Source organism: Mandrillus leucophaeus, unplaced genomic scaffold (genome assembly GCF_000951045.1).
Source record: "Mandrillus leucophaeus isolate KB7577 unplaced genomic scaffold, Mleu.le_1.0 Scaffold223, whole genome shotgun sequence".
In the NCBI taxonomy this organism is placed as follows: Eukaryota; Metazoa; Chordata; class Mammalia; order Primates; family Cercopithecidae; genus Mandrillus; species Mandrillus leucophaeus.
Window position 1 is genome coordinate 1,495,248 of NW_012102288.1, and position 25,761 is coordinate 1,521,008.

Sequence of the window (25,761 nt, forward strand, 5' to 3'; positions counted from 1 at the left end):
TGTGTTTTCATTTTATAGAGGCACTATCTTATCTATCTGTAAAAATATTGATGTTCTTGAGTTTTTTTCTCTCTAAATAGTGTTTCCTGTGTTTTTTGTTTGTTTATTTCTTGTTTGGTCATTTTTTGGGGTTTGGTTTTCTGTTCTTATTTCATATTGGAAGTCTTCCTCAGGTATCTGGATATCTTTAATTATCTGCTAATATTTTAGAGTCAGAAATTAAGAGCACTTTGGAAATTCTGAGCACATGGATCAGGTTATTTGAGTTTCACTGTACATTGTAACCCAATCTCAATAACTTGAGAGCTTTCCTCTTTGTATTGGTCAGATTCCTCAAAAAAGACATTTTCAATCTCCTGGCTAGAAGGCAAAGGCCTGGCTACAAGTGTTCTGATATGCAAATGGAAGAGATAGTGCATGTCAGCATTAATCCCTCATAGCATCACTTAGTCTCCTGCTTTCAGAAGAGCTCCACTGCTCTCCACTATGCCGGGAGGCCCCAAGCCAGAAATCCTGTTTTCCTCTCTCCAGCCATGTGAATTATTCTCTTAAAATGGGAGTTAATCAGTCATGAAGAAACATGAATTTGGGGATAGCTACTTCTTAAATAGCTTTTACCTTATCTTCCTTTTTTCAGCTACCATTTCTTTACTTTCCCTTCAGAGGTATCAAGCACCTCCAAATCCTAAGTCTTTTGAGAACTCTAAGATAGAAATGGAATCAGTACTTGGCTTTCTCCCTGGCCAGCTTAGGATTTCACTTTCTTGGGTTGCTATGTCAGTTTTTCCTCATCAGGATATTTTTCTGCCTCTAAAATTCTATTGCTGTGTCTCCTCTTCTTACTTCCTATACTTGTAGATTATATCTTTACAATACATCTTTACCATAATTTTAAGGAAATATTGGAAGAAGCATATTTAGAGGCATTGTTCAATCCACCATCCCTTACTGAAAGTCCTTAAGAGTTCTGTTTTGTTCATTTAATAAAGATGGCACTTAAAGTCTAAGGAGACAACTACGTTATTTTCCACTTGCATTAAATCCTACTTGGTAAGCACACAGCATTCTTTAATGTTCCACTGAGTTCTGTTTCCTACTAAATTGAGATATCTGCATTGATATTTATAACTGAGTTTGGGCTGAAGTTTCCTTTTCATGCAACTTCTGTTGGGTTTCATAACAATGTTGCACTTGCTACATAAAATGATATAGAAGATATCCTTGCATTACTATAGTCTACAACTCTCTGCTATTAGAGTTGTAGTCATGGACTGCATAAAGACATTTCAGCCAACAACAAACTGCATATATAATGGTGGTCCCATGAGATTATACCACATCTGAACATATAATCTTTTCTATGTTCAGATATGCTTAGATACACAGATACTTACCATTGTGTGACAGTTGCCTATGATATTCAGTACAGTACTGTGCTGTACAGGTTTGTAGCCTAGGAGCAATAGGCTATACTATACCCTATAGCCTAGGTGTGTAATAGGCTATACCATCTAGGGTTGTGTAAGGCAAAATCTATGATGTTTGCACGAAAAAGAATTCCCCTAACTAGTACAGCCACTGTGGAAAACAGCGTAGAGATTCCTTAAAGAACTAAAAGTAGAATTACCATTTGATCTAGCAATCTCACTACTGGGTATCTACCCAGAGGAAAAAGTCATTATTCAAAAAACATACTTGCACACACATGTTTATAGCAGCACAATTCACAATTGCAAAATCGTAGAACCAACCCAAATGCCCATCAATCCATGACTGGATAAAGAAACTGTGGTATATATACACTGTAGACAATGGAATACTACTCAGCCATAAAAAGGAGTGAATTAACAGTATTTGCAGTGACCTGGATGAGATTGGAGACTATTATTCTAAGTGAAGTAACTCAGGAATGGAAAACCAAACATCGTATGTTCTCACTGATATGTGGGACCTAAGCTATGAGGATGCAAAGGCATAAGAATGATACAATGGACTTTGGGGACTTGGGGGGAAGAGGGTAAGGGGGTCAAGAGATAAAAGATGACATATATGGTGCTGTATATACTGCTCGGGTGATGGGAGCACCAGGGTCTCACAAATCACCACTAAAGAACTTACTCATGTAACCAAATACCACCCACACCCCAATAACTTATGAAAAAATAATAATAATAAAAGAATTCCCCTAACGATGGATTTCTCAGAATGTATTTCCATCGTTAAGCAGCACATAACTGAATTTGTTCCTTAAAAGATTTTTAGAATTTCCCTGGGAATCTATTTGTGACCTGGAACTTTTTGAGGGTAACCTCATTTTTTTTTTTTCAGTTTTTCTTTTGGTAATTGGTTTACTGGAATTTTATTTTTATATTTTTCTAGATATTTTTGCTATAAAGTATTTATTTCCTGTGGATTTCCTAATTCACTTGCATAAGTGTGAGAGAAGCAGTGTCATATTTTGTGTCCTCTATATTCTTAGTTATTTTCATGTCTATTTCTCATTTTCTATTTTATATTTTCTCCCTTTTTATTGATCTGTTTAGCTAACAGTTTGCTATTTTACACTTTTTTCAATGAATACATTTTATTATATTTATGAGTTCTACAACTGTTCTGCTTTCTAGCTATTTATCTTTTTCTAATCCTATAAACTCCTTTTCATTTATTTTCTTTTGCAAAGAATAATGATTTTCTCCTTAAATAATGTTTCCTCTAAATATTTGTTTTATTTTTGTTTTTAAATTTTCCAAATTGAATGCTTACTTGGTTGGCCTTTATTAATCTTCTTATTTATTTAGCATTTTTACATTACAAAATTTCCTTTCAAGGACTATTTTAACTATATCTTATAAGTTCTAATAGACAATAATTTGAAAAACAATGATTGCATTAGCTTACTTTTCCAGATAGAAACTTTATTTTCTATTTTTTCAAGTTAGATCTTCTTTTTATTATTTTAAAAGGCTTAGTTTTAATATAATTACAAAGTAATATAAGCTTACTATAGAAAGATCAGAAGACATATGCAAGCCAAAAAGACAATATTAAAAATACTCTCAATCTGTGAATCCAAAGAAATTTTTCAAAGACCCTTTTTTGAGGTGATCACATTTTGTGACTTCAAAGTATATTACAAAACCACAGTAATCAAAACAGTATGGCACTGTCATAGAAGCAGACTATAGACCAATAGAACAAAAATAAATCTACCCATTATGGTTGGACAACTAATCGTTGACAAGGTGAAAGGATAGTCTCCTTAATAAATGGTGTGATGAAAACTGTATGTCCTCATGCAGAAGAATGAAAATGGATCCTTATTTCACACAATATACAAAAATCAACTCAAAATGGATTAAACACATAAACATAAGACCCAAAACTGTATAACTACTAGAAGCAAACAAGAAAAAAAGCTTCTGCTTGAGATAGTTGTGGGTAATGTTTTTGCTTGTTTGTCCATTTTTTGATTTGACAGCAAAAGCACAGACACCAAAAGCAAAAATAGATAAGTGGGATTGCAACAAACTTAAAAAAAAAAAAATCTCTGTACAGCAAAGGGAACATTCAACAGTGTGAAAAGGCAACCTACAGAATATAGGAAGAAAATATTTGCAAACTATATATAAGACACTAACATGCAAAATATATATATATTAAAAAATAACCTCATACAACTCAATACCAAAAAAGCACAAATAACTCAATTAAAAAATGGGCAAGGGACCCAAATAGATACTTTTCAAAAGAAGATATGGCAATGAGCATATGAAAAGACCAACAGGTATATGAAAGGGCGCTCAACACCACTAATCATCAGGGAAATGCAAATCAAAACCACAATGAGATATCATACCACACCTGTTGGAATGAGTATTAGCAATAGGAATGAGTGTTGGCCAGAATGTGGAAAAAAGAGAACACTTGTACACTGTTGGTGGGAATGTTAATTGGTAAGTCAGTAAGGAAAACAGTATGAAGGTTCCCCCCAAAATTTAAAATATGACTACCATAAAAATCCATCAATCCCACGTCTGGGTATATCACCAAAGGAAATTAAATCAGTATCTCGAGTTATGTGTACTTTCATATCCACTGCAGAACTATACCCAAGAAATGGGAATAACCTAGATGTGTATTGATAGGTAAGTGGATAAAGGAAATGTGGTATAATACATAAATACATATAATGCAATATTAATCAGCCTTAAACAACAAGGAAATCCTGCCATTTGTGACAATATCAATTAACCTGGAAGACATTATGCTAAGTGAAGTAAACCAGACATGGAAAGACAAATAGTGCATTACCTAACTTATGTGTGAAATCCAAAATAGTCAAACTCATAGAAGGCAGAGAGTAGAATAGTGATTACCAGGGGCAGAGGGGAGGGGAAAATGGGTCAGTGTTAGTTAAAAGGTACAAAGTTTCAGCTACCAAAGATGAATAACTTCTGGTGATCTAATGAATGGCAATATTAATATAACTAACAATAGGGTACTGTATATTTGATTGCTAAGAGGGTGGATGCTAAATATTCTTACCACAACAATAATAGTATAATAATGGTAATTGCATGAGGTGATAAATATACTACCTTAATTGTGGTGATCACTTCACAATATATACATGTATCAAAACATCAAGTTTTTATCTAAAATATATACAATTTTTAGTTGTCAATTACACCTCAATAAAGCTAGAGAAAAAAGAAGCAAAACACAGAAATTTTATTCTGAATTTCTTCTTTCATCAACGTTTCATGAAAAAGCAAAATTTTCCACCTACAAATGTCAGAAACTTTTTATGTTTTCTAACTTTGTTATTAATTTATAAATTTTTTGTGATCAGATAAATTTGTGTATATTATATCCATCTTGGCAATTAATAGGCTTTCTTTTTTAGCTTAATGTATAGTCAGTTTTTGTGAGAGTTCCACAGATATTAAAAAGAGTAACATTTTGTTTTGTTTGCAGGATAGAGTCTGAATATATGTAAATTAGATTTACTCAGGATAATCTACTTTTACCTATTTTTTATTTAAACTATGATAACCTGAACAATTGTTAACAAAATATTTTACCAGTAATATATTTTCACTTTTTTCAAATCTTATCTCCTGCTTTTGCCTTATGAAAGTTGATGTTATATTTTGACTTTTTCATATTCTAATGACTGTATTTTCCTTGTAAATGTCATCTTTTAGCATTATAAGGGGGTCTTACCTGTCTTGCTTAAGGAACTTTTAGCCTGAATTCAACCTACCCATTTTGCAGATTATGCTCTCTCCTTTTTTTTTTTTTTTTAATATGTGGTAGGTACCTGGGATACTCTGTCATTTTTCAACTGTTCACTACACTTTGTTTTAAAAGTCTCAAGTTAAATATTAATATTGTTTGTTATTCAATTTGGAGGGGTTTTTTTTTTCTTTTGTATTTTATTTATTTCCATAGCAAATGAATTTCCTGGATGAGACGTTTTTCTAGCAGGTTCATACAGGGAAGGGACCATTACCTGGGATTATCATTGTACCCAGGATTTGGGGTGTAAGTTGGTTTAGCCTTTACTTCTAAAATAATGAAGACTATCATCAGCTATACAGTACTTTCCATGGCAACTTGTCTGTGCCTAGGCTTCCACAGAAAGATAGAACATTAAACCAGGAACCTCACTTGTATTTTTCAAAAATGAATATTCCTAATGCATCTTGAAGTTTGTTACTTTGTAAAATAATTTGAGGTAACTTGAGAATCTCTGAATGATCCCAAAGATTTTCATAGTCCTTCTCATAAAGAGAGTTTTATTATTGTAAAGAGTCCTCTACATGTGTGTGCGTTTGTGTGTGTATATCTCCTTTGTCATTATAGGTTACCTATAAATGTTGATATAACTGCAACCTCATAGTACAATCATTAATGTAGCCCATTGCTATTATACCTCCAGAATTTTCTCATAAAACAGTGCTTTTACTAAAGAAGTCACTTACTTTAGAGAACAAATTTTTTATTATTTATTTTTCCCTTAAGAATCCAAAATGTCACTTTCTGTATATTTCATATATTTCAAATGACACTTTCTGTATATTTCATATTTAGAAAACAAATGTTATAAATGAGAGTATTTTAAAATCTATACTTTGATCCAACTGCATAATAAAACTCCCGCATTGGGAGTAATTGGCTCATTACTCACTTTTTTCAAATCTTCAAAGGTGTTTTCTATGCATTTTCTAATGGCATTTAATTACAAAATTATAAATTTCAGTTCATCATTCTATTGTCATTATTCTGGAATAAATACTCCAGCAGGAAGAACACATGTATCCCCAGCTGAACTGGGTTTTCCATTTCTTCCCTATTTAGATTCTTCAAAAGAGAATTTTATCATTTACTTCAGTAAAACTTTACACATTATAATATTGAGTACCTTGTGTCTTTAAACAGTACTGAAAATTGCACAGCTGCATGGCCTTGGATGCTGGTTTTGTTAATGTCTTATCAAGTATGATGCCATAATGCAATTGTTAGTTAAAACTCAAGGCAAAAATATAAACTTAAGGAGAGAGATATTCATAATAAAAGCAGATATAAAAATATATTTTAAATTGTTTGAATCATTTCAAAAAATAACCTACTTCTTATCAAATTCAAGTAGATTTTCAGGGTTTAAAATTGATATGTATGGCTGATGACAAGCTTATGCTAGACATAGATATGGTGTCACCTCTGCTATTTCTTGTTGCTTATGCTTGTATCGGCAGTGGTATAGTCAATCTAGATTATTTTGCATATTTTGCAGAAGGATTTTTTTTAATAAAGTCTTATTTTAAGAAGACTATTTTCATTAAAAATAGTTAAAAATGATAAATCGTATGTCTAGCTAACCGGGCACATATAGTGTGATAAGATACAACAGGCTTAAGGAATGGCCAACTGAGGGCTCACTGTCCCATCACCCCAAGTTAGAAAGGCCTGACACTTTTGCAGGGAATCTCATTTAGAATATATATGAGTTGTAACGACCTAGCACTTAGACCTACAAAGGAGACCCGTGTAAACCCATGTAAATCAGCAAAGCTTAGAATCTTTCTTGTTATTTTATGTTAGAAGTTGGCAAATGTTTTCCTGTAAAGTTCCCATTAGTAAATACTGCAGGCTTTGCAAACCATAAATTTGTCACAATTACTCAATCCTAACATAGTAACATGAAAGCAGCCTTAAACAATAGATACATACAGTCATGCCCTGCATAATGATGTTTTGGTCAGCAGACCATACATGTATTAGTGGTCCCATAAGATTAACATGGAGCTGAAAAATTCCTATTGTGCAGTGATTGACCCTGCCTAGGCTAATGTGTGTACTTGTGTTTGAGGAGGAAAAAAAAAAAAAGTTTAAAATGTAAAAAAAAAAAAAATCTGGAAAATTTTAAAATAGAGAAAAGGCTTATAGTTTAAGGATATAAATAAAAAATATTTTTGTACAGCTGCTCAATGTGTTTGTATTTTAAGTTGTGTTATTACAAGAGTCAAAAAGTTTTAAAAATTCAAGTTTATTAAGTAAAAAATTACAGTAAGCTGAGGTTATTATTGAAAAAAAAAAAAATGTGGCCAGGCATGGTGGCTCACACCTGTAATTCCAGCACTTTGGGATGCTGAGGTGGGCAGATCACCTGAGGTCAGGAGTTCAATGCCAGCCTTGTCAACACAGTAAAATCCCATCTCTACTAAAAATACAAAAAAATTATGTATGATGGCGTGCACCTGTAGTCCCAGCTACCCGGAGGCTGACACAGGAGAATTGCTTGAACCCAGAAGACGAAGGTTACAGTGAGCCGAGATCGCATCACTGCCCTCAAGCCTGGGCAACAGAGCAAGACTCCATCTCAAAAAAATATATAATTAATAAATGTAGTGTAATCTAAGTGTTCCTAAAATCTACAATAATATACAAGTAATGTCTGAGGCCTTCACATATACTCACCACTCACTGATTAACCCAGAGCAACCTCCATTCATGGTAAGTGCACTATACGGGTGTTCCTTCTTTTATCTTTTATATTGTATTTTCACAGTACCCTGTCTATGATCAGCTATGTTTAGATACACAAATACTTACCATTGTGTTACAATTGCTTACAGTATTCAATACAGTAATGTGCTGTACAGGTTTGTAGCCCAGCAGCAATAGCCTACACCACAAAGCCTGGGTGTAGGGGGCTACACCATTTAGATTTGTGTAAGTACCTTCTGATGTTAGCACAATGACAAAATCACCAGAAGATGCATTTCTCAAAACATATCCCCATTGTTAAGTGACACATAACTGAAATAGGCAAGGCTGTGTTTCAATAATACTTTATTTATACAAACATTGGTGAGCCAGGTTTGACCCACAGACCACAGTTTGTGACCTCTGTTTGAGATTTGTTTCAAAACACACTAATGACATCTCTATCATGTCTAACCTGTGCCCTACTTCCGCCCCACTGCATTACATTGAGGTTAGTACCTAATACTTTAGAGATCACTATTCTAAATGATTCTTGAAAATGAACATCACTCTATCCTGCTTTAGTATGCAATAGATGAATGTTTTAATGTTCTAGTTTTTGACAGATGTACAGGGATTATAAAACAGTCTTGGACATGTTTCTATCAATGAGATAGGTAACATAGTTATTTCTAATAAAATGCTTTAAACACTTTTCAGTCACTTGAGAATTGTCCTCTTTCAATGTAAATATACGTAGAACTAATTTTTCAAAAAAAGGCTTTACTGAGGACCTGAATTTTTGAAAAGAATTAATTATTTTTGTTGTTGATACTATCATATTCTACAAAACTTCAAGAAGACAGGAACTTATGAAGCAAGTAATATCTTTGTTCATTAGAGAAAAATTAGCAGACAAATATGCAGTGAATAAATTAATTTAGCTCTGCTTAACTGACAGGCACATCATAAATTAGTGTTATAGCCATATCTGACGCATCTGGTGCTCTAGAAAAAGCCTACTTTCTACTCAACCATCAAATCATACTGTTTAACTTCAAAAGCTGTTTCCATTGCAACATCAAAGGCATTTTAAGGCATTTTGAGCTCTTCTCATTAAAGCCTGTACATCTGAGATGCTTTTGTTCCATCCTGGCATTTTAAAGTCACTTCCTTTCCTGTGGTTTGGAAGTGAAGGGTGCAAATCCACTTTCTCTTCACTCATGCTGTCCCCTCCTCACACTGTAGTTTTCTGTCTGAGTACAAGACACCTTTGTGAACTCAGAGTACCATAGGTAAAATTACTGGAGCCTTTCACTCCATCCTGTCTTCCGTCTTCCCACCTCTTTGGTAAAGCCACATTTATTTTTAAATGCAGCATTTATTGTCAGCTTTCCTTTGCTGTCTAGAACCTATAACAATTTAAAATCAGAGCCACAGCATTTTTGCTACAGTTTTAATTTAAATCAACACCTTGTTAATAAAATCATGAAAAGTAGTAATATTTTCTTAAAGAGCAACCCCTTTATCTAAAGACGTATCAACACTTTACAGACAGCCTCACAGAAACCCCATGTTACTAAGAAATAAGAGATTCTGATTATCTACATTTCACTAAGATAAAGCCAATATAAATTGGTTTTGATTATATGGCACATCTTCTTGCTTAGAAACCCAAATTCTGGAGAATCCATATGCATTTTTAAAACACGTATTTAAAGCAACACATCTATTTTGAATCCTGATTTGAACCAAGACAACTCGAACTTGTGAAGTATGAAAAATTTAGCATATGCTTAGCTATTTGAAATCCTCTATATAAAAAAGATTTTTAATAATCACAACATAATTTCAAAGATAGAATTCGGATAACTTAGGGCTTAAAGTGTATGGTTGTCTGACAGCGAGTTTCACAGAGCAGATGGCATGGATCAGCATGGAAGTATCTGATGGAGGTACACTCAAGGGAAAAGAAAGAAAGCTACTCCATAATCAATCACAGTGAGCAGCAGAGGACTACAATGCTGAGTTTTATGTTTTTCTATACATATAGTTTGATTCTGGTCTTTCATTTCCCATCTGGAGGTGTTTAGGAGAGAGGAGCAATTAAAATTGAAGAAGTCAAAAAAAAAAAAACCCATAAAAAAAAGGCTTCTACAATTGCTCACAACGGGAGAGAGAAAGAAGACAATATATTCAGTTGACCCTTTGGCAGGAAATCAACTCCTTTCTTCCAAAATTGCAGTGATTCTAAAGGAAATGATAACAAGAAACATTTAAGTGTTTAGAGCCCTTTGATGGTGAGTACTTCATTTAACCATTGCAGTATCATTCTTAACAAGTAGATATGGAAACAACCGAAGTGTCTGTTGATGGATAAATGAATAAATTAAACGTGTTGAACAATCAAATATTATTCAGCCTTAAGAAAGAAAGAAATCCTGCCATTTTCAATAGCATGAATGAACTCCAAAGATATTATACCAAGTGAAATGAGCCAGTCACAAAAGGAAAAATATTGCATGATCTCACTTAAGTCGAATCTAAAATAGTCAGAATTAGAGAAGCAAAGAGTAGAATGGTGGTTGCCAGAGGTTGGAATGGACGTTTGGTTGAAATGGATGTTTTGTTGTTTTGAATCTATTATTGTCTTAATAAGGGATTTAAGTGAAAAGGAAAACTGGTGTTTAAAGGATATAAACATTCAGTTATCAAAGGAATAAGTTCTGGAGAGCTAATGTATAGCATGGTGACTACAGTTAACAATATTTTAGTTTTACTTGAAATTTGCTAAGAATAGATCTTATGTGTCCTCATCTCTTCTCCCATATACATACACAGAGTAACTAGTACGTTAATAGTTACATTGATTAATTTGATTGTGGTAATCATTACACAATGTACACATACATCAAATCATCACATTTTACATCTTAAATATGTACAATTTTTGTCAATTATACTATAATAAAGATGAAATCACTTGGAAAAAATTTAAAGAAATTATACTTTAAAAAAATCACAAATATACATTAGTATGGATTCCATTAGAAATGGTGATTAGTAGCCCCATTTTTGTAGGATAAAATCAGTTCAGTAAGGACTGATTTTTTTCAAAAATCATAAGAGCCCATGTTCTTGCCATTTAATTCTATCATCGTCTTTTTCTGTTTTTCAGGAAGTAGGAAAGTCAAAGGCTACAGTAACTAGTCACCAGGATAGGGTTCCTCAATGATCAGAGGACACAAGGACCAGTAGGTTGCAGTAGGAGGCCACAGAATGTGTAGCCTGAGTGTTAAGTGGACAGCTTTTAGTGAGGAAGTACACAGGGTGCAGAAAAGGTTACAAATAGGAGCAAAAAGACAGAGACCAAGGTCCAGAATATTGAGAACTTACTAGAATCTAAGCTCCATGAGGGAGGGATATTGTCTGCTTTATTTCCTAGGGAATCACCCAGGTCTGTTGCAGATCCTAGTACAAATGTTAAATGCCTGAATATTAAGTGTAGAGGAAAGGAGCTAAGTAGACAGAGAAGTAGCAGTACCATTCAGCATAAAACCACAGCACTCACTACTCAGCATTGCGGAGACCACATGCTCGTAAATGTTTTCTAGTTTTGTCTTTCTCATAGTCCTGTGTTCTGTGTTCCTTCTGTCAACCCAGGCAGCTAAAGATTAATTCCATCCTCGTGTTTCTGGATTAAAATGTTAAAGCAGAATTGAAAAAAGTAAGGAAAAAGTAGAGTTTGGGTTTCAAAATAGATTTTGGAAACCCATGGCAGAGTTAATACTTTGACAAAAAAAGAATGGGGTTTCAAAAGCCTAGGACCTAGGACATCAAACTTCTGGAAAAGAACATAATTAATCAGAGTACGAACGTGTGAACTGTGCTGGGACTGAGAGCAGGTGGATGGAGGGAATGGAGGAAAACAAGAAGATCAGAAGCCTCAATAGCACTAGGTAAGGTCCCTGTGACCACTGTCAGCACTGAGCTGACTCCCAGGGTGGAAGTGGTGGTGGTGAAGATAATCCCTGAAAAATCTGGGGAATAAGAGATTAGAGAGAATTTTTCCAGCAATTGCCAAGTAAATCTAGAACAAATGGACCAATTCACAAGTTCCCCTGTGACTAATCTGGTGCGGAAATCATAGACTAGAAATGGCTGCTGGGTGTGTCTTGGCAGAAAGCCTTTTACAAAGGGGACTTTTACAGAAGGGACTCTGACAGATGTCATTTTGAGACATCTCAAAGAAGATTTTCAAAAACTAGCTGGATTTTAAAACTGTAAGAGATGCTGGGAGCATAAGAGCTGTTCCATTTCAGAGAATGGTAGAAAATTATACTAAGTGAGTAAGTATAAGTTGCTTGAAAATGTGTTACTTGAGTGCTGCCTGCAGATTTGTGACTTACTGTAAAGAAATAGGATTATCTTTATGAAAGCACATAAAAAATAAATGGCTATGCTCTTCTTCATTCCTACGGCAGTTGGGTAGTCAAAGTACCACATCTTTGTTAGGAAAACAGAATAGACCCTGGTTTTATTATTTTGGTATAACATTTTCAAGTGGAGATACAATGCATATAAGCATCAGCTAATGACTTTATTGATTCGAAAAGCATGTAGATATCTTTGAATTAAAAAAAACTTTCACAATTTTGAAATTCTGAACAGATTCATACATACAAGACATGCTGGGGTTTTTTTGTTTTGTTTGTTTGTTTGTTTGTTTGTTTGTTTGAGATGGAGTCTCACTCCATTGCCCAGACTGTAGTGCAGTGGCAGTGGCGCCATCTCGGGTCACTACAACCTCTGCCTCCTGGGTTCAAGCAATTCTCCTGCCTCAGCCTCCCAAGTAGCTGGGATTATAGGCACGTACCACCACGCCTGGCTAATTTTTGTATTTTTAGTAGAGACGGAGTTTCACCATGTTGGCCAGGCTAGTTTGGAACTCCAGACCTCAGGTAATCCGCCCACCTTGGCCTCCCAAAGTGCTGGTATTATAGGCGTGAGCCACCAAGCCTGGACTGAGATATGCTTTTATTATAGCATTACAACTTTTTGGTATTACCAAATCTATACATTTAGACACATTAAATGAAGCATTTATATTGTTCACACTTAAGGAGTATTATATTTTTAAGTGATCTTACAGTTTTTAATATATTGACCTTTTGTTCTTTGAATCTATTATTGTTTTAACAAGGGATTTAAGTGAAAGGTTGATGTTCTACAACTAAATTATTTTCTTATACAGAGCCTTTGTAAGTCCCACATCACTTCCCAGAGAGAGATTTAAAAGGCAAAAATTATCCCCAAAGTTTATTGCAAGGATTAACCCAGAGTCTTTTATAATTATGAAACACATGAACGAAACATGGTGTCCTCTGAGCTTGAAGAATGCTGAGACAGTAAATCCAGAAACAGGGAAGTGCAAAGGCATGTTCACTTTCATTATTAAAAGTATCTTCATCTAAATTTTAGGTTGTCTAGTTAGCCTTCTTATTCAGTATATTTGCAGCAGAAATAGTTGACAAATTTACCAATGTGAAAAAGCAATAAAAAGTAACTTAAGTAGCAAATGCCAAGACCCTTTAAAAAACTACTAAGTATGTATGTGTGTGTATTGAATCATCTTTCACATACACAAATATATTTAATTTTGAAAATAAATTATCTCTTAGGGGTTTTAATTTAAGGCAAAGCAAAACAAAATTATAATTATTCAAAGGGAAATAGTGGCAGTAAATCATATTGATGATTTTGCAATAGAAATAGGAAGTGAATAGAAACTGACTTTTAAAGAAAGGGGAAAAAAATATTCTCTACCCCAGATTGCTCTAACCAAATTGCAGGGGCAAGGGCAAGCCTGTGCTCGTACACATACACAGGCGCACACACACACGCACATCATAGTAAACCCTATAGAGGTGGGTATTTGTCATGATGTTGACTTAAACAATAAATTAAGATTTTCCATCTCTCCCAACTTGTGACCTAAATAATACTTGTTTTACCCCCTCTTTTTTGAATTATCTGATCATCAAATATCAGGAGGGCTCCAGTAGTTTATAAAGACATAAACACAGAATTTCAGGATACAAGGAGCGCATAATACTCCACTCTCATTGTGCAGGTGAAGACAATAAGGTCCAATATCAGGAATGACTTAATCCAACAATATGGATTTTAAGAGTTATACAAACCATCTGACTCTTTCAAATTTCCCTTTTAGTTGATTGTCTTGGAGCCTAAAAATTGGGGAAACATAGTAAGAAAGAAGAAATGTCTAGAAAGGTGAAAAGCCATAATTTTGCCGATATATCTGGAATCAATGAAAATGTATGTTCCTTATCAAACAAGGTTACCATGAGTAGAAGCTACATGGGAAAATATTTGGAATATGAGGAATTCCAAAGATAGAGTTTTACCTTCTTTTCGTATGTCAAATAGGGAAAAGTTCTTAGTTAAAACACAAAAAGAAGGCACCTAATCAATGTTGGTTGAACTGAATTGCCCTTGGCAGGCATAAAGTAATGAGCTTCATTATTCGTAGTACTGGAGCAGAGAGAGCCAAGAGATGCTCTAGTCCAGGGTTTCTCGATGCCAGCATTATTGCCATTTGAGGCTGGATAACTCTTTGTTGTCGGGGAATGTACTGGGCATTGTAGGATTTTTGGCAGTATCCTTGGCCTGCACCTACTAAATGCTAGTAGCACCCCACTTTCTCAGTTGTAAAATCATCTCTGGTTGAGAATCACTGATCTGGTTCCCTTCCCTCATTTCACTGATGAGATTCAGGTTTCACAAATGCACAGAGTAGAGGTGATTAACCACAATGTCACAACCAGAATACACACTTCCAAACTGTTTCTGCAAAACCAAGCTGCCCTAGCTTTCCTTTGGTTCTATTATGCATAAAAATGAATCATGTCATCAGATTCTGCCTACATGTGGTTTTTGACATGAGAAATTTAAACTAGCTTGACTCTACCATGCCCTGCAGTGGGCCAGTCTTCAACCACAAGCAATTCATGGAGACCTAGGCTTAAGAGAGAGAAAAACAACTCTATTTTTTTGAACTTAACCCAGTGTAATAAACATCATATAATTTTGCTTTCCTTTTGCAGATAAAATATGCTAAACCTCCCAACCTTCTTTTCATTTATTTTTATTTTTATTTTTTGGGACAGAGTCTCACTCTGTTGCCCAGGTTAGAGTGCAATGGTGTGATCTTGGCTCATGGCAACCTCTGTCTGCTGGATTCAAGTGATTCTCCTGCCTCAGCCTCCTGCGTAGCTGGATTACAGGCACCTGCCACCACGCCAAGCTAATTTTTTGTATTTTCAGTGGAGATGCGGTTTCACCATGTTGGCCAGGCTGGTCTCGAACTCCTGACCTCAGGTAATCCACCCGTCTCAGCCTCCCAAAGTGTTGGGATTACAGACCTGAGCCACTGCACCCAGCCCTCCCAACTTGAAATAAAAATAATTAGACAAGTCAACTCCTGGTAAGCTGTTTATTTACTACCAAAGGTAGTTTTTTATTTTCAAGAGAAAATAAAGTTTAAAAAAATTAAAGATCTTACGGTTCATAAGGAAAATTGATATTTGGATGCCTGAGCTACAATAGATTAAATTCCACTTAGAATGTCCTTTTGTGAAAATTAGGACATTATTTTTAAAAACTCTAAAACCTACCAGTAATCCCATCCCCAAAGAAACACCCAACTTTCAACTTACAAACTTAGTATAGGTTTCCCTTTCCATGAAGTCTTTGAAATAGACAAAAATACATTTCTTTTTAAAAAATAATTCTTGGGGTTTTCTTTCTATACATTTATTTTAAATGATCTGCATCACTAGCTTGATTCTGTTCTCCATAGGCTGAACTTCACAAGCTGTCTTTTGTTTTATTTTAGTGGAATTCAAAACACAGTTTCATTACCAGCTTTAGCTCTTTGCTTCTCCTATGCCTTCTTTTGGTTGCTCTTCTCTTTAGGATTTATTGTTTTTCCTGCCTAAATTGCTTATTTTAAGATATTTTATCTTGGGTCACAGAGAGGAAGAGAAGGTTCCCAATTATCTTCATATAACTCATCTTCAAACTTATGTGTCTTGTCATATTTTAGGTTTGTCCTCATTCAAAATCTGTCTATAACACATATTTTAAATACATGCCAATATCTCCAAGGTTGAGAGATTGTAAAATGTTTTTAAACACATTAAACTTAGTGTCATGCGCGTCTGTGTGAACAGACCACCAAACAGGCTTTGTGTGGGCAATAAAGCTTTTTAATCACCTAGGTGCAGGCAGGCTGAGTCTGAAAAGAGAGTCAGCCTACCTGCACCCAGGTGATTAAAAAGCTTCATTGCTCACGCAAAGCCTGCTTGGTGGTCTCTTCACACGGACGTGCATGACATTTTGGTGCCGTGACTCGGATCAGGAGATCTCCCTTGGGAGATCAATCCCCTGTCCTCCTGCTCTTTGCTCCATGAGAAAGATCCACCTACAACCTTAGGTTCTCAGATCCACCAGCCCAAGGAACATCTCACCAATTTTAAATCGGGTAAGCGGCCCCTTTTTACTCTCTGTCTCTATCCCTCAACCTCTTTCTCCTGTCAGTCTTGACACCACACTTCAATCTTTCCCTTCTCTTAATTTCAGTCCCTTTCCTTTTCTGGTAGAGACGAAGGAGACGCATTTTATCCGTGGACCCAAAACTCTGGCACCAGTCACGGACTCGGGAAGGCAGCCTTCCCTTGGTGTTTAATCATTGTGGGGATGCTTCTCTGATTATTCACCCACATTTCAGAGGTGTCTGACCACGCAGGGACGCCTGCCTTGGTCCTTCACCCTTAGTATCAAGTCCCACTTTTATGGGGGTGGGGAATAACCCCGACCCCTTCTCTCCCTGTCTCTACCCCTTCTCTGCTTTTCTGGGGGGCAAGAGCCTCCTGACCCCTTATTTCCGCACCCTGACCTCTTATCTCTGTGCCCCAACCCCTTATTTCCGCAATCTGACCTCTTATCCCTGTGCCCCAACCCTTTATTTCTGTGTCTCAACCTCTTATCTCTGTGCCCCAACCTCTTATCTCCATGCCCCCATCCCTTTCCTGCTTTTCTGGAGGTTAAGAACCCCCGAACCCCTTCTCTCCATGTCTCTACTCTCTCTTTTCTCTGGGCTTGCCTCCTTCACTATGGGCAAACTTCCACCCTCCATTCCTCCTTCTTCTCCCTTAGCCTGTGTTCTCAAGAACTTAAAACCTCTTCAACTCACACCTGACCTAAAACCTAAAGGGCTTATTTTCTTCTACAATGCCGCTTGACCCCAATACAAACTCGACAGTAGTTCCAAATAGCCAGAAAACGGCACTTTTGATTTTTCCATCTTACAAGATCTAAATAATTCTTGTCATAAAATGGGCAAACAGTCTGAGGTGCCTGACATCCAGGCATTCTTTTACACATCGGTCCCTCCCTAGTCTCTGTTCCCAAGGCAACTCGTCCCAAATCTTCCTTCTTTCCCTCCTGCCTGTCCCCTCAGTCCCAACCCCAAGCGTCACTGAGTCTTTCTAATCTTCCTTTTCTACAGACCTAGCTGACCTCTCCCTCCTCACCAGGCCAAGCTAGGTCCCAATTTTTCCTCAGCTTCCGCTCCCCTACCCTATAATCCTTTTATTATCTCCCCTCCTCACCTTCAGTCCGGCTTACAGTTTCATTCCTCGACTAGCCCTCCCCCACCTGCCTAGCAATTTCCTCTTAAAAGGGTGGCTAGAGCTAAAGGCATAGTCAAGGTTAATGCTCCTTTTTCTTTATCTGAACTTTCCCAAATCAGTTAGGATTTAGGCTCTTTTTCATCAAAGATGAAAAACCCAGCCCTGTTCATGGCCCATTTAGCAGCAACTCTGAGACACTTTACAGCCCTAGACCCTAAGAGGTCAAAAGGCCGTCTAATTCTCAATATACATTTTATTATTCAATCTGCTCCTGACATTAAATAAAGCTCCAAAAAGTGAATTCCGGCCCTCAAACCCCACAACAGGACTTAATGAACCTTGCCTTCAAGGTGTACAATAATAGAGTAGAGGCAGCCAAGTAGCAACTTATTTCTGAGTTGCAATTCCTTGCCTCCACTGTGAGACAAACCCCAGCCATATTTCCAGCACACAATTCCAAATGCCTGAACCGCAGCTGCCAGAGGTTCCTCCAGAATCTCCTCCCCAGGAGCTTGCTACAAGTTCTGGAAATCTGGCCACTGGGCCAAGGAATGCCCGCAGTCTGGGATTCCTCCTAAGCCATGTCCCATCTGTGCGGGACCCCACGGGAAATAGGACTGTCCAACTTGCCCACTCGCAGAGCCCCTGGAGCTCTGGCCCAAGCCTCTCTGACTCCTTCCCAGACCTTCTTGGCTTAGCAGCTAAAGACTGATGCTGCCCCACTGCCTCAGAAGCCTCCTGGACCATCACAGACACTTTGGGTAACTCTTACAGTGGAGGGTAAGTCCGTCCCCTTCTTAATCAATACAGAGGCTACCCACTCCACATTACCTTCTTTTCAAGGGTCTGTTTCCCTTGCCTCCATAACTGTTGTGGGAAGAGTTTCTAAACCTCTTTAAACTCCCTAACTCTGGTGCCAACTTGGACGACATTCTTTTATGCACTCCTTTTTAGTTATCCCCACCTGCCCAGCTCCCTTATTAGGCCAAGACATTTTAACTAAATTATCTGCTTCCCTGACTATTTCTGGACTACAGCCACATCTCATTGCTGCCCTTCTCCCCAACCCAAAGCCTACTTTGCATCTTCCTCTCATATCCCCCTACCTTAACTCACAAGTATAGGATACTTCTACTCCCTCCTTGGCGACTGATCATGCACCCTTTACCATCTCATTAAAACCTAATCACTCTTACCCCACTCAATGCCAATATCCCATCCCACAGCACGCTTTAAAAGGATTAAAACCTGTTATCACTCGCCTGCTACAGCATGGCCTTTTAAAGCCTGTAAACTCCCCTTACAATTCCTCCATTTTACCTGTCCTAAAACCAGACAAGGCTTACAGATTAGTTCAAGATCTGCACCTTATCAACCATGTTGTTTTGCCTATCCACCCTGTGGTGCCAAAGCCATATACTCTCCTGTCCTCAATACCTCCCTCCACAATCCATTATTCTGTCCTAGATCTCAAACATACTTTCTTTACTATTCCTTTGCACCCTTCATCCCAGCTTCTCTTTGCTTTCACTTGGACTGACCCTGACCGGTGAAACTTTTATATCCTTTACCGTCCTCAATCTTCAGGAAAGGTAGAACGGACTAATGGTCTTTTAAAGACACACCTCACCAACCTCAGTTCCCAACTTAAAAAGGACTAGAGAATACTTTTACCACTTTCCCCTCTCAGAATTCAGTCTGTCCTCAGAATGCTACAGGGTACATTTGAGCTCCTGTGTGGACACTCCTTACGCTGAACCCCCTTAGGCTCTCTCTATTTAGATGTCCTAGGTCCTCCCAATTCTTAGTCCTTTAATACCTGTTTTTTCTCCTTCTCTTATACAGACCTTGTGTCTTCCGTTTAGTTTTTCAATTCATACAAAACCGCACCCAGGCCATCACCAATCATTCTATATGAGAAATGCTCTTTCTAACAACCCCACAATATCGCCTCTTACCACAAAATCTTCCTTCAGCTTAATCTCTCCCACTCTAGGTTCCCACGCCACCCCTAATCCCACTTGAAGCAGCCCTGAGAAACATCGCCCATTAACTCTCCATACCATCCCCCAAAATTTTCACCGCCCCAACCCTTCAATACCGTTTTATGTTATTTTTCTTATTAATATAAGAAGGCAGGAATGTCAGGTCTCTGAGCCCAAGTCAAGCCATCGCATCCCCTGTGACTTGCCCGTATACACCCAGATGGCCTGAAGTAACTGAAGAATCACAAAAGAAGGGAAAATGCCCTGCCCCTGCCTTAACTGATGACATTCCACCGCAAAAGAAGTGAAAGTGCCCTGCCCCTGCCTTAACTGATGACATTCCACCACAAAAGAAGTGAAAGTGCCCTGCCCTGCCTTAACTGATGACATTCCACTGCAAAAGAAGTGAAAGTGGCTGATCCTTGCCTTAAGTGATGACATTACCTTGTGAAAGTCCTCTCCCTGGCTCATCCTGGCTCAGAAATCTCCCCCACTGAGCACCTTGCGATCCCCCACTCCTGCCCGCCAGAGAACAAATCCCCTTTGACTGCAATTTTCCTTTATCTACCCAAATCCTGTAAAACGGCCCCACCATTATCTCCCTTTGCTGACTCTCTCTTCGGACTCAGCTCGCCTGCACCCAGGTGATTAAAAAGCTTTGGGCGACAGAGCGAGACTCCGTCTCAAAAAAAAAAAAAAAGAGCTTTATTGCTCACACAAAGGTTGTGTAGTGGTCTCTTCACATGGACGTGCATTCACATGGACTTAGTATTCATATTCAAAGAATACCCCCAATTTTTGTGATGTTCTCCTCTATGCATTCTACCTTGATCTCATGTCTCATGAGCCAAAACAAATGTACAGCACAGAAAAGAAAATCACAAGCCAATATCTTTTATTGCATTTCCTAAGCATACTTATTAACAGCTATCACACAAAACATTTTAAGGCAGTTGTAGAATTGAAACTGTGTAGAGAGGGAGGGAGGGGATTACTGTAAAGAGTGTATCTGGAGAAGGGCACCAGTTTCATCAAAAATATCTTATGTATTATAAGACAATTTGGTACATAAACTGGCAAATAAAAATATCTTTAAGATTCTCACCCACATGCCAAAGGTATGTAATTGTTACCCTCTATGGTTCTATACACAGGCTAATCTCGTTTCAAAATTTGAGGAGAAGGTTTGAGACAGAGACTCTTGTGAAACAAAACATATGAATGCACATTTTTTTTCTTACAAACAAACAATTTTCTTTAAGAGATGGAAGTATTTTTGTTTTGTTGCTCAGGTTGAAGTGAAATGGCAAAATTATAGATCACTGCCACCTCGAATTCTTGGGCTCGAGCCATCCTCCCACCTCAGCCTCCTGAGTAGCTGAGACTACAAATGCTTGCCAACACACCTGGCTGATTTTTAAATTTTTTGTAGAGATGTGGTCTCCCTATGTTTCCCAGGCTGGTATTAGACTTCTGGGCTCAAGCAATCCTTCTACCTCAGCCTCCCAAAGAGCTGGAATTACAGGCATGAGCCACTGCACGCAGCCAACAAACAAAATGTTTTAACTTTCTAATCTCAGAATAACATTTATTTTGGATATTATTTAAAATTATTTTTACATAGATGTCCTCTCTCTCTCTGGAAATGTTGTTTAATACTTTCAGATAAAACCTATAAAGAATTAAAAAATTCTATTTAACAAAGACCTATTTTTAAACTAGAGTGTACTTTGTATGAGAGATTCTAAATATGGCAGTGGCCAATCTCCCTTGAATAAAAAACATAGGAACATCATGTGTTAACAAAACATAGAACACATTTGCATAAAACTTTCAAAAGGTCATTGTTTTCCCAGTACATTGGGATATGATCAGACACTACATATCCACCAACTATTTGTTAAGCAAATAATGCTTCAGACCATTATGATAGAAGTGACAAATAGGTCTTCTTTGGGTGTTTGCTGTTTTAAAAGCAAATAAAAATCTCTAAGATTTTTACTCCTACATAAGGCAGCTGAAGAGGGGCATGGAAAAGAAATTCCCGTTAACTGACAACTGCAACAAAATAATCTAAAGCATAGGTTACAATTTTCCAAACTTGATGTATACATAAAATCAAGAGAAAAGAAATGGCAAAAAAAAGGGGGGCGCAGAGGTGCTGGAAATTCTATGTAAGAAGAAATGAGCCTATCTAACTATATTTTGGAGGAAAAGGCAAATATTGTCTCAAAAAGATAATTTTTTAAAAAGATATATACTAAGAAACTAGTTTATTGTGCTGACAGTAATTTGTCTGTTATGTATAGAACGTAACTTGTTTATGCTAATTGTCTATTATCTCTTTCCTATAAAGGAAGAAAGCAAGGCAAAATAGAGAAAACTCACAAGGATTTCACTCCTTAAATAAACAACAACAACAAAATGGCAAAACTTAGAGAAGCCAAATCTGTGTTCATAAACCTTCCCAAAGCAAAGTAACACTGCAAGAAATTGCAGCTTTCCTCTTCTTAAAACAATCTAGCAAGCCACTTAGTCATTTCTACACCTAAAAAGGTTCATTTAAACATTTACCCCAAAGTATTTTTTAATAAAATGTTAGCAATGACAAAATATAATTTTCTGACATAAGAATATAGACCATCTTGATTGAGAAACCAATGTTGAAAAAGTGGTAGTTTGTGGCAAAGTCAGAGTTTTTCAGAGAAAGTAAAAGGCAGTATTGTCAGTTTCCCCTTTGACAAAGGTATTTGCCCTGTAATATTAACATGTGGGTGACATAAGGAAGGGAAGTTGAAGGTCACAGTTGAAATACAACTTGATGAATCATTAGATAGAAACCTGAAAGTCACTGACATAATCATCAAAGTTGAATGTCAAGCATAGTCCTTTTGATAGGCAAGAGAGGCAAGTCAGACGTCTAAAAAAAAACTCAGAAGAAAAGCGGAATGAAATACTACAACAAAGAAAATTCTCTATAATTACTCTTTTATGTTCTCTGTGAGGCAGCGTGGAGAAAATTCTCTAAATGGTCATCTTCATGGAAAATATGTTCTCTCTCCCATTTAAACAGAGTAGAAGAAAAATAAATTTTAAGAGGCATACATGCTGGAAAGTGTTATTTCTTACAAATGGAAAAAGAAAGAAAAATATTTCGGGAAAATCAGATGAAACAATATTCTCCCTTTAATTCTATCCAAAACCTTTTTTCATACAATTCCTTAGGGCTTTAAGAAAGTAACAATATATCTAATTATATCAGTTGCATTATTAATTTATAAAGAAAGAGGGAGGATTTTTACGTAGCACTTTATGTAAATGAGGTGAATTATTGCCTTTTTATATTAAACCGCAAATCTTCAATGAAATCCTCTTATCTAATTACACATATTAAATGATCAGAAAACAATCAATATATTTTGCAAACTCATAAATAGTCAGAATAAACTAAATACCATTCAGCTCTTTAGTATCTTCATTCTCATCAGCAAATTGCGTTTCTGAGCCTGAATGTCTTCTGGATGCCCGTTAGTCCAATGAATTTTGCTAATTATTTTCCAACTCTACCTTTAGTTATCAATAAAAAATATGCTTTAAACACATCACCATAGTTTTTAAATCCATAGATTTATGGCAAAGTGTGAGGACATTTTGTAATAACTGAAAAGCACCACAAATAGGCACAATAATAAATTAATTGAATAATGAATGAAGATTAATCATTAATTAATAATGAATGAAGACTATTTCAACTATTTCAGCAAAGCATAATCTTCATTTTGAAGGTTTTTTTTTTTTTTTTTTTTTTAAACAACCATCTAAAATGCAATGATGCTTCCTGGCCTATGCCACTTTGATGTAAAAGTTGTTGGCTAGTAAGTTTCGATTACTTGATTATGCATTTGGTTTCAAACTTGGCTGTTAGAACTCAGCAGCTGTTTCCAGGCAAATTTTCAGCTCACAATCAGGTCAAAAGGTTGCCCAGCTGCACCTTTTTGAACTATAGTAAATACATTTCTGTCTAGTCTCATTATCATCTTTATTGTCTGATATTTTGTAACAGAGTTGAGAAATCATATTTTATGGCAATGAAGCTGCTAGGAAAAATTTATTGACTTAACAATCCCACCCAACATCTCCTGTCATGTGGAACTGTCCCCAGTACAAGGCAGATTAGTGAATGTGAGCTACTTCCATTTGGCCCAACTGTCTGGCTAAAGAATTTTCCATTACATGGGTGGATGAGATCAGCTGAGTTTGGAACCATTCAATTTATTCTGTGGCAACAGTGTAAGAGAAGACAATAGTGACTAGAATTGAATTTGAGTACACTTTCTTCTGTTGAGGTTCTGATGAAGTAGCAATGCTGAAATTATACATTTTATTATTCAATTTATTTTTTAAGTAGATGTAAGCATCTACTCTTGAGAGCTGTTTTGGTATCTGCCTCCATTGTAGATTCTGGACACAATGAGATGATAGTTAAAGCTCAACATAAAAAGGCCAGTTGATAATGCATGCCATTTCCCAGGTGTTCAGTGGCCCCAAGGTTCTATCTTATCTTTCCCTTTCATGCCAGGTCAATGAATAAGGCCAGGGGACCTTTGGAATTCACTTTTAAGTGGTATGCTAGGCTTCTTTCAATTCTGACAATGCATTGTCTGCTATTACTTCTCATGTTCCACATTCAAATGGGGATACAAACCAGGACAAATTGGTTGAAAGAAAATATAAATAAGATTAGATCTGTGGTAAGTTAAGATTTGCAAAATAGGTCAAATTTTCAGTCAAGTATTTAGAAATAGATTTATGTTATGATATAAAAAGAGCTTTAAACTTACTTTATAGTCAGAAAAAGCAATGAAAAGAAGTGGCAATTATTTTTAATGATAAGAATTTTCTGCACTTGAAAATGGGATTTATCATTTCAGTAGACAGTACATGTTGTAAATTACAGGTAGATTAACTTGATATTCTACAAAGAATCTTGCTTGAAGTAAAATGCATGAATTTATATTCACACAGAAGAATAAAGTTATTATTTTCCAGCATTGGATCATATTTTGAACAAAGTAGGTTACATGGATAATATGTGAAATTTAACTGTTAGTGGTTTGATTTTCATATAAGTGCTAAATTATTTTTATAAACATTTTATAGTTATCCCATACTGTCTAAAACTTCATATTAAAAGTCACTAAAATATTAGTGTCATGCAAGCAATAGATATTTCGTAAGTGCGTTTGTTAATGATAAAACATGTTTTCCCCACAAGAGTTTCCATTTCTGTTATGTGTGGAATTAGTGAAGGCAACCTTATATATCAACAAGATTTCCCTGTTTAATTTAATTTGAGGTCTATATTTTATTCCACAAAATTAAAATATTGCCTCTAATTATCATTTTTTATCATATCAATGCCCTCTAAAAAATTCAGACTTACCAGAATCATAGCCTTCTCACAAAGTGTATATAAATCAATAGAAAATATTTTCAGCTGAATTTTGTAAATAAAAACTAGAATTAATCATAAAAAGTATTTGTAATGAACGTTTTCAAGGTTACATAGGGATTTCAGACCCAGTTAGGGTTAATCATAGATTTAAAGTAAGGCAAATTTTAGAGTTTAAAGGATCCTTAAGAGGTACCTAATCTGAACACCTCATTTTATGCATTAAGAAACTGAAGCCAGCCGGGCGCGGTGGCTCATGCCTGTAATCCCAGCACTTTGGGAGCCTGAGGCAGGCAGATCGCCTGAGGTCAGGAGTTTGAGACCAACCTGGCCAGCATGGTGAAACCTTGTCTCTATTAAAAATACAAAAATTAGCTGGGAGTGGTGGCAGGGACCTGTAATCCCAGCTACTCGAGACGCTGAGGCAAGAGAATCGCTTGAACCCAGAAGGCGGAAGTTGCAGTGAGCCCAGATGGCACCATTGCACTCCAGCCTGGGCAACAGAGTGAGACTCCATCTGAAAGAGAGAGAGAAGGAGAGAAGGAGAGAAGGAGAGAGAGGGAGGGGGGGGAGAGAGAGGGGGAGAGAGAGAGAGAGAAAGAGAGAGAGAAAGAGA

At 36.5% G+C, this 25,761-nt stretch overlaps 1 protein-coding gene across 2 annotated transcripts in view; it reads right to left on the reverse strand.

Moving 5' to 3' along the window:
* The window catches only part of MLIP (muscular LMNA-interacting protein), a 274,509-nt gene that overhangs the window by 39,428 nt on the left and 209,320 nt on the right, over positions 1-25,761 (reverse strand). The window contains exon 12 of one of the 2 annotated variants that reach the window (XM_011981286.1): positions 8,342-11,280. The exons of the other annotated variant lie outside the window; for it this stretch is intronic. Coding sequence (XP_011836676.1) covers positions 11,221-11,280 — 60 coding nt within the window. The 3' untranslated portion in view covers positions 8,342-11,220. Of the gene's footprint in view, positions 1-8,341; positions 11,281-25,761 lie in introns of those variants that run through there. 2 annotated transcript variants of the gene reach the window in all.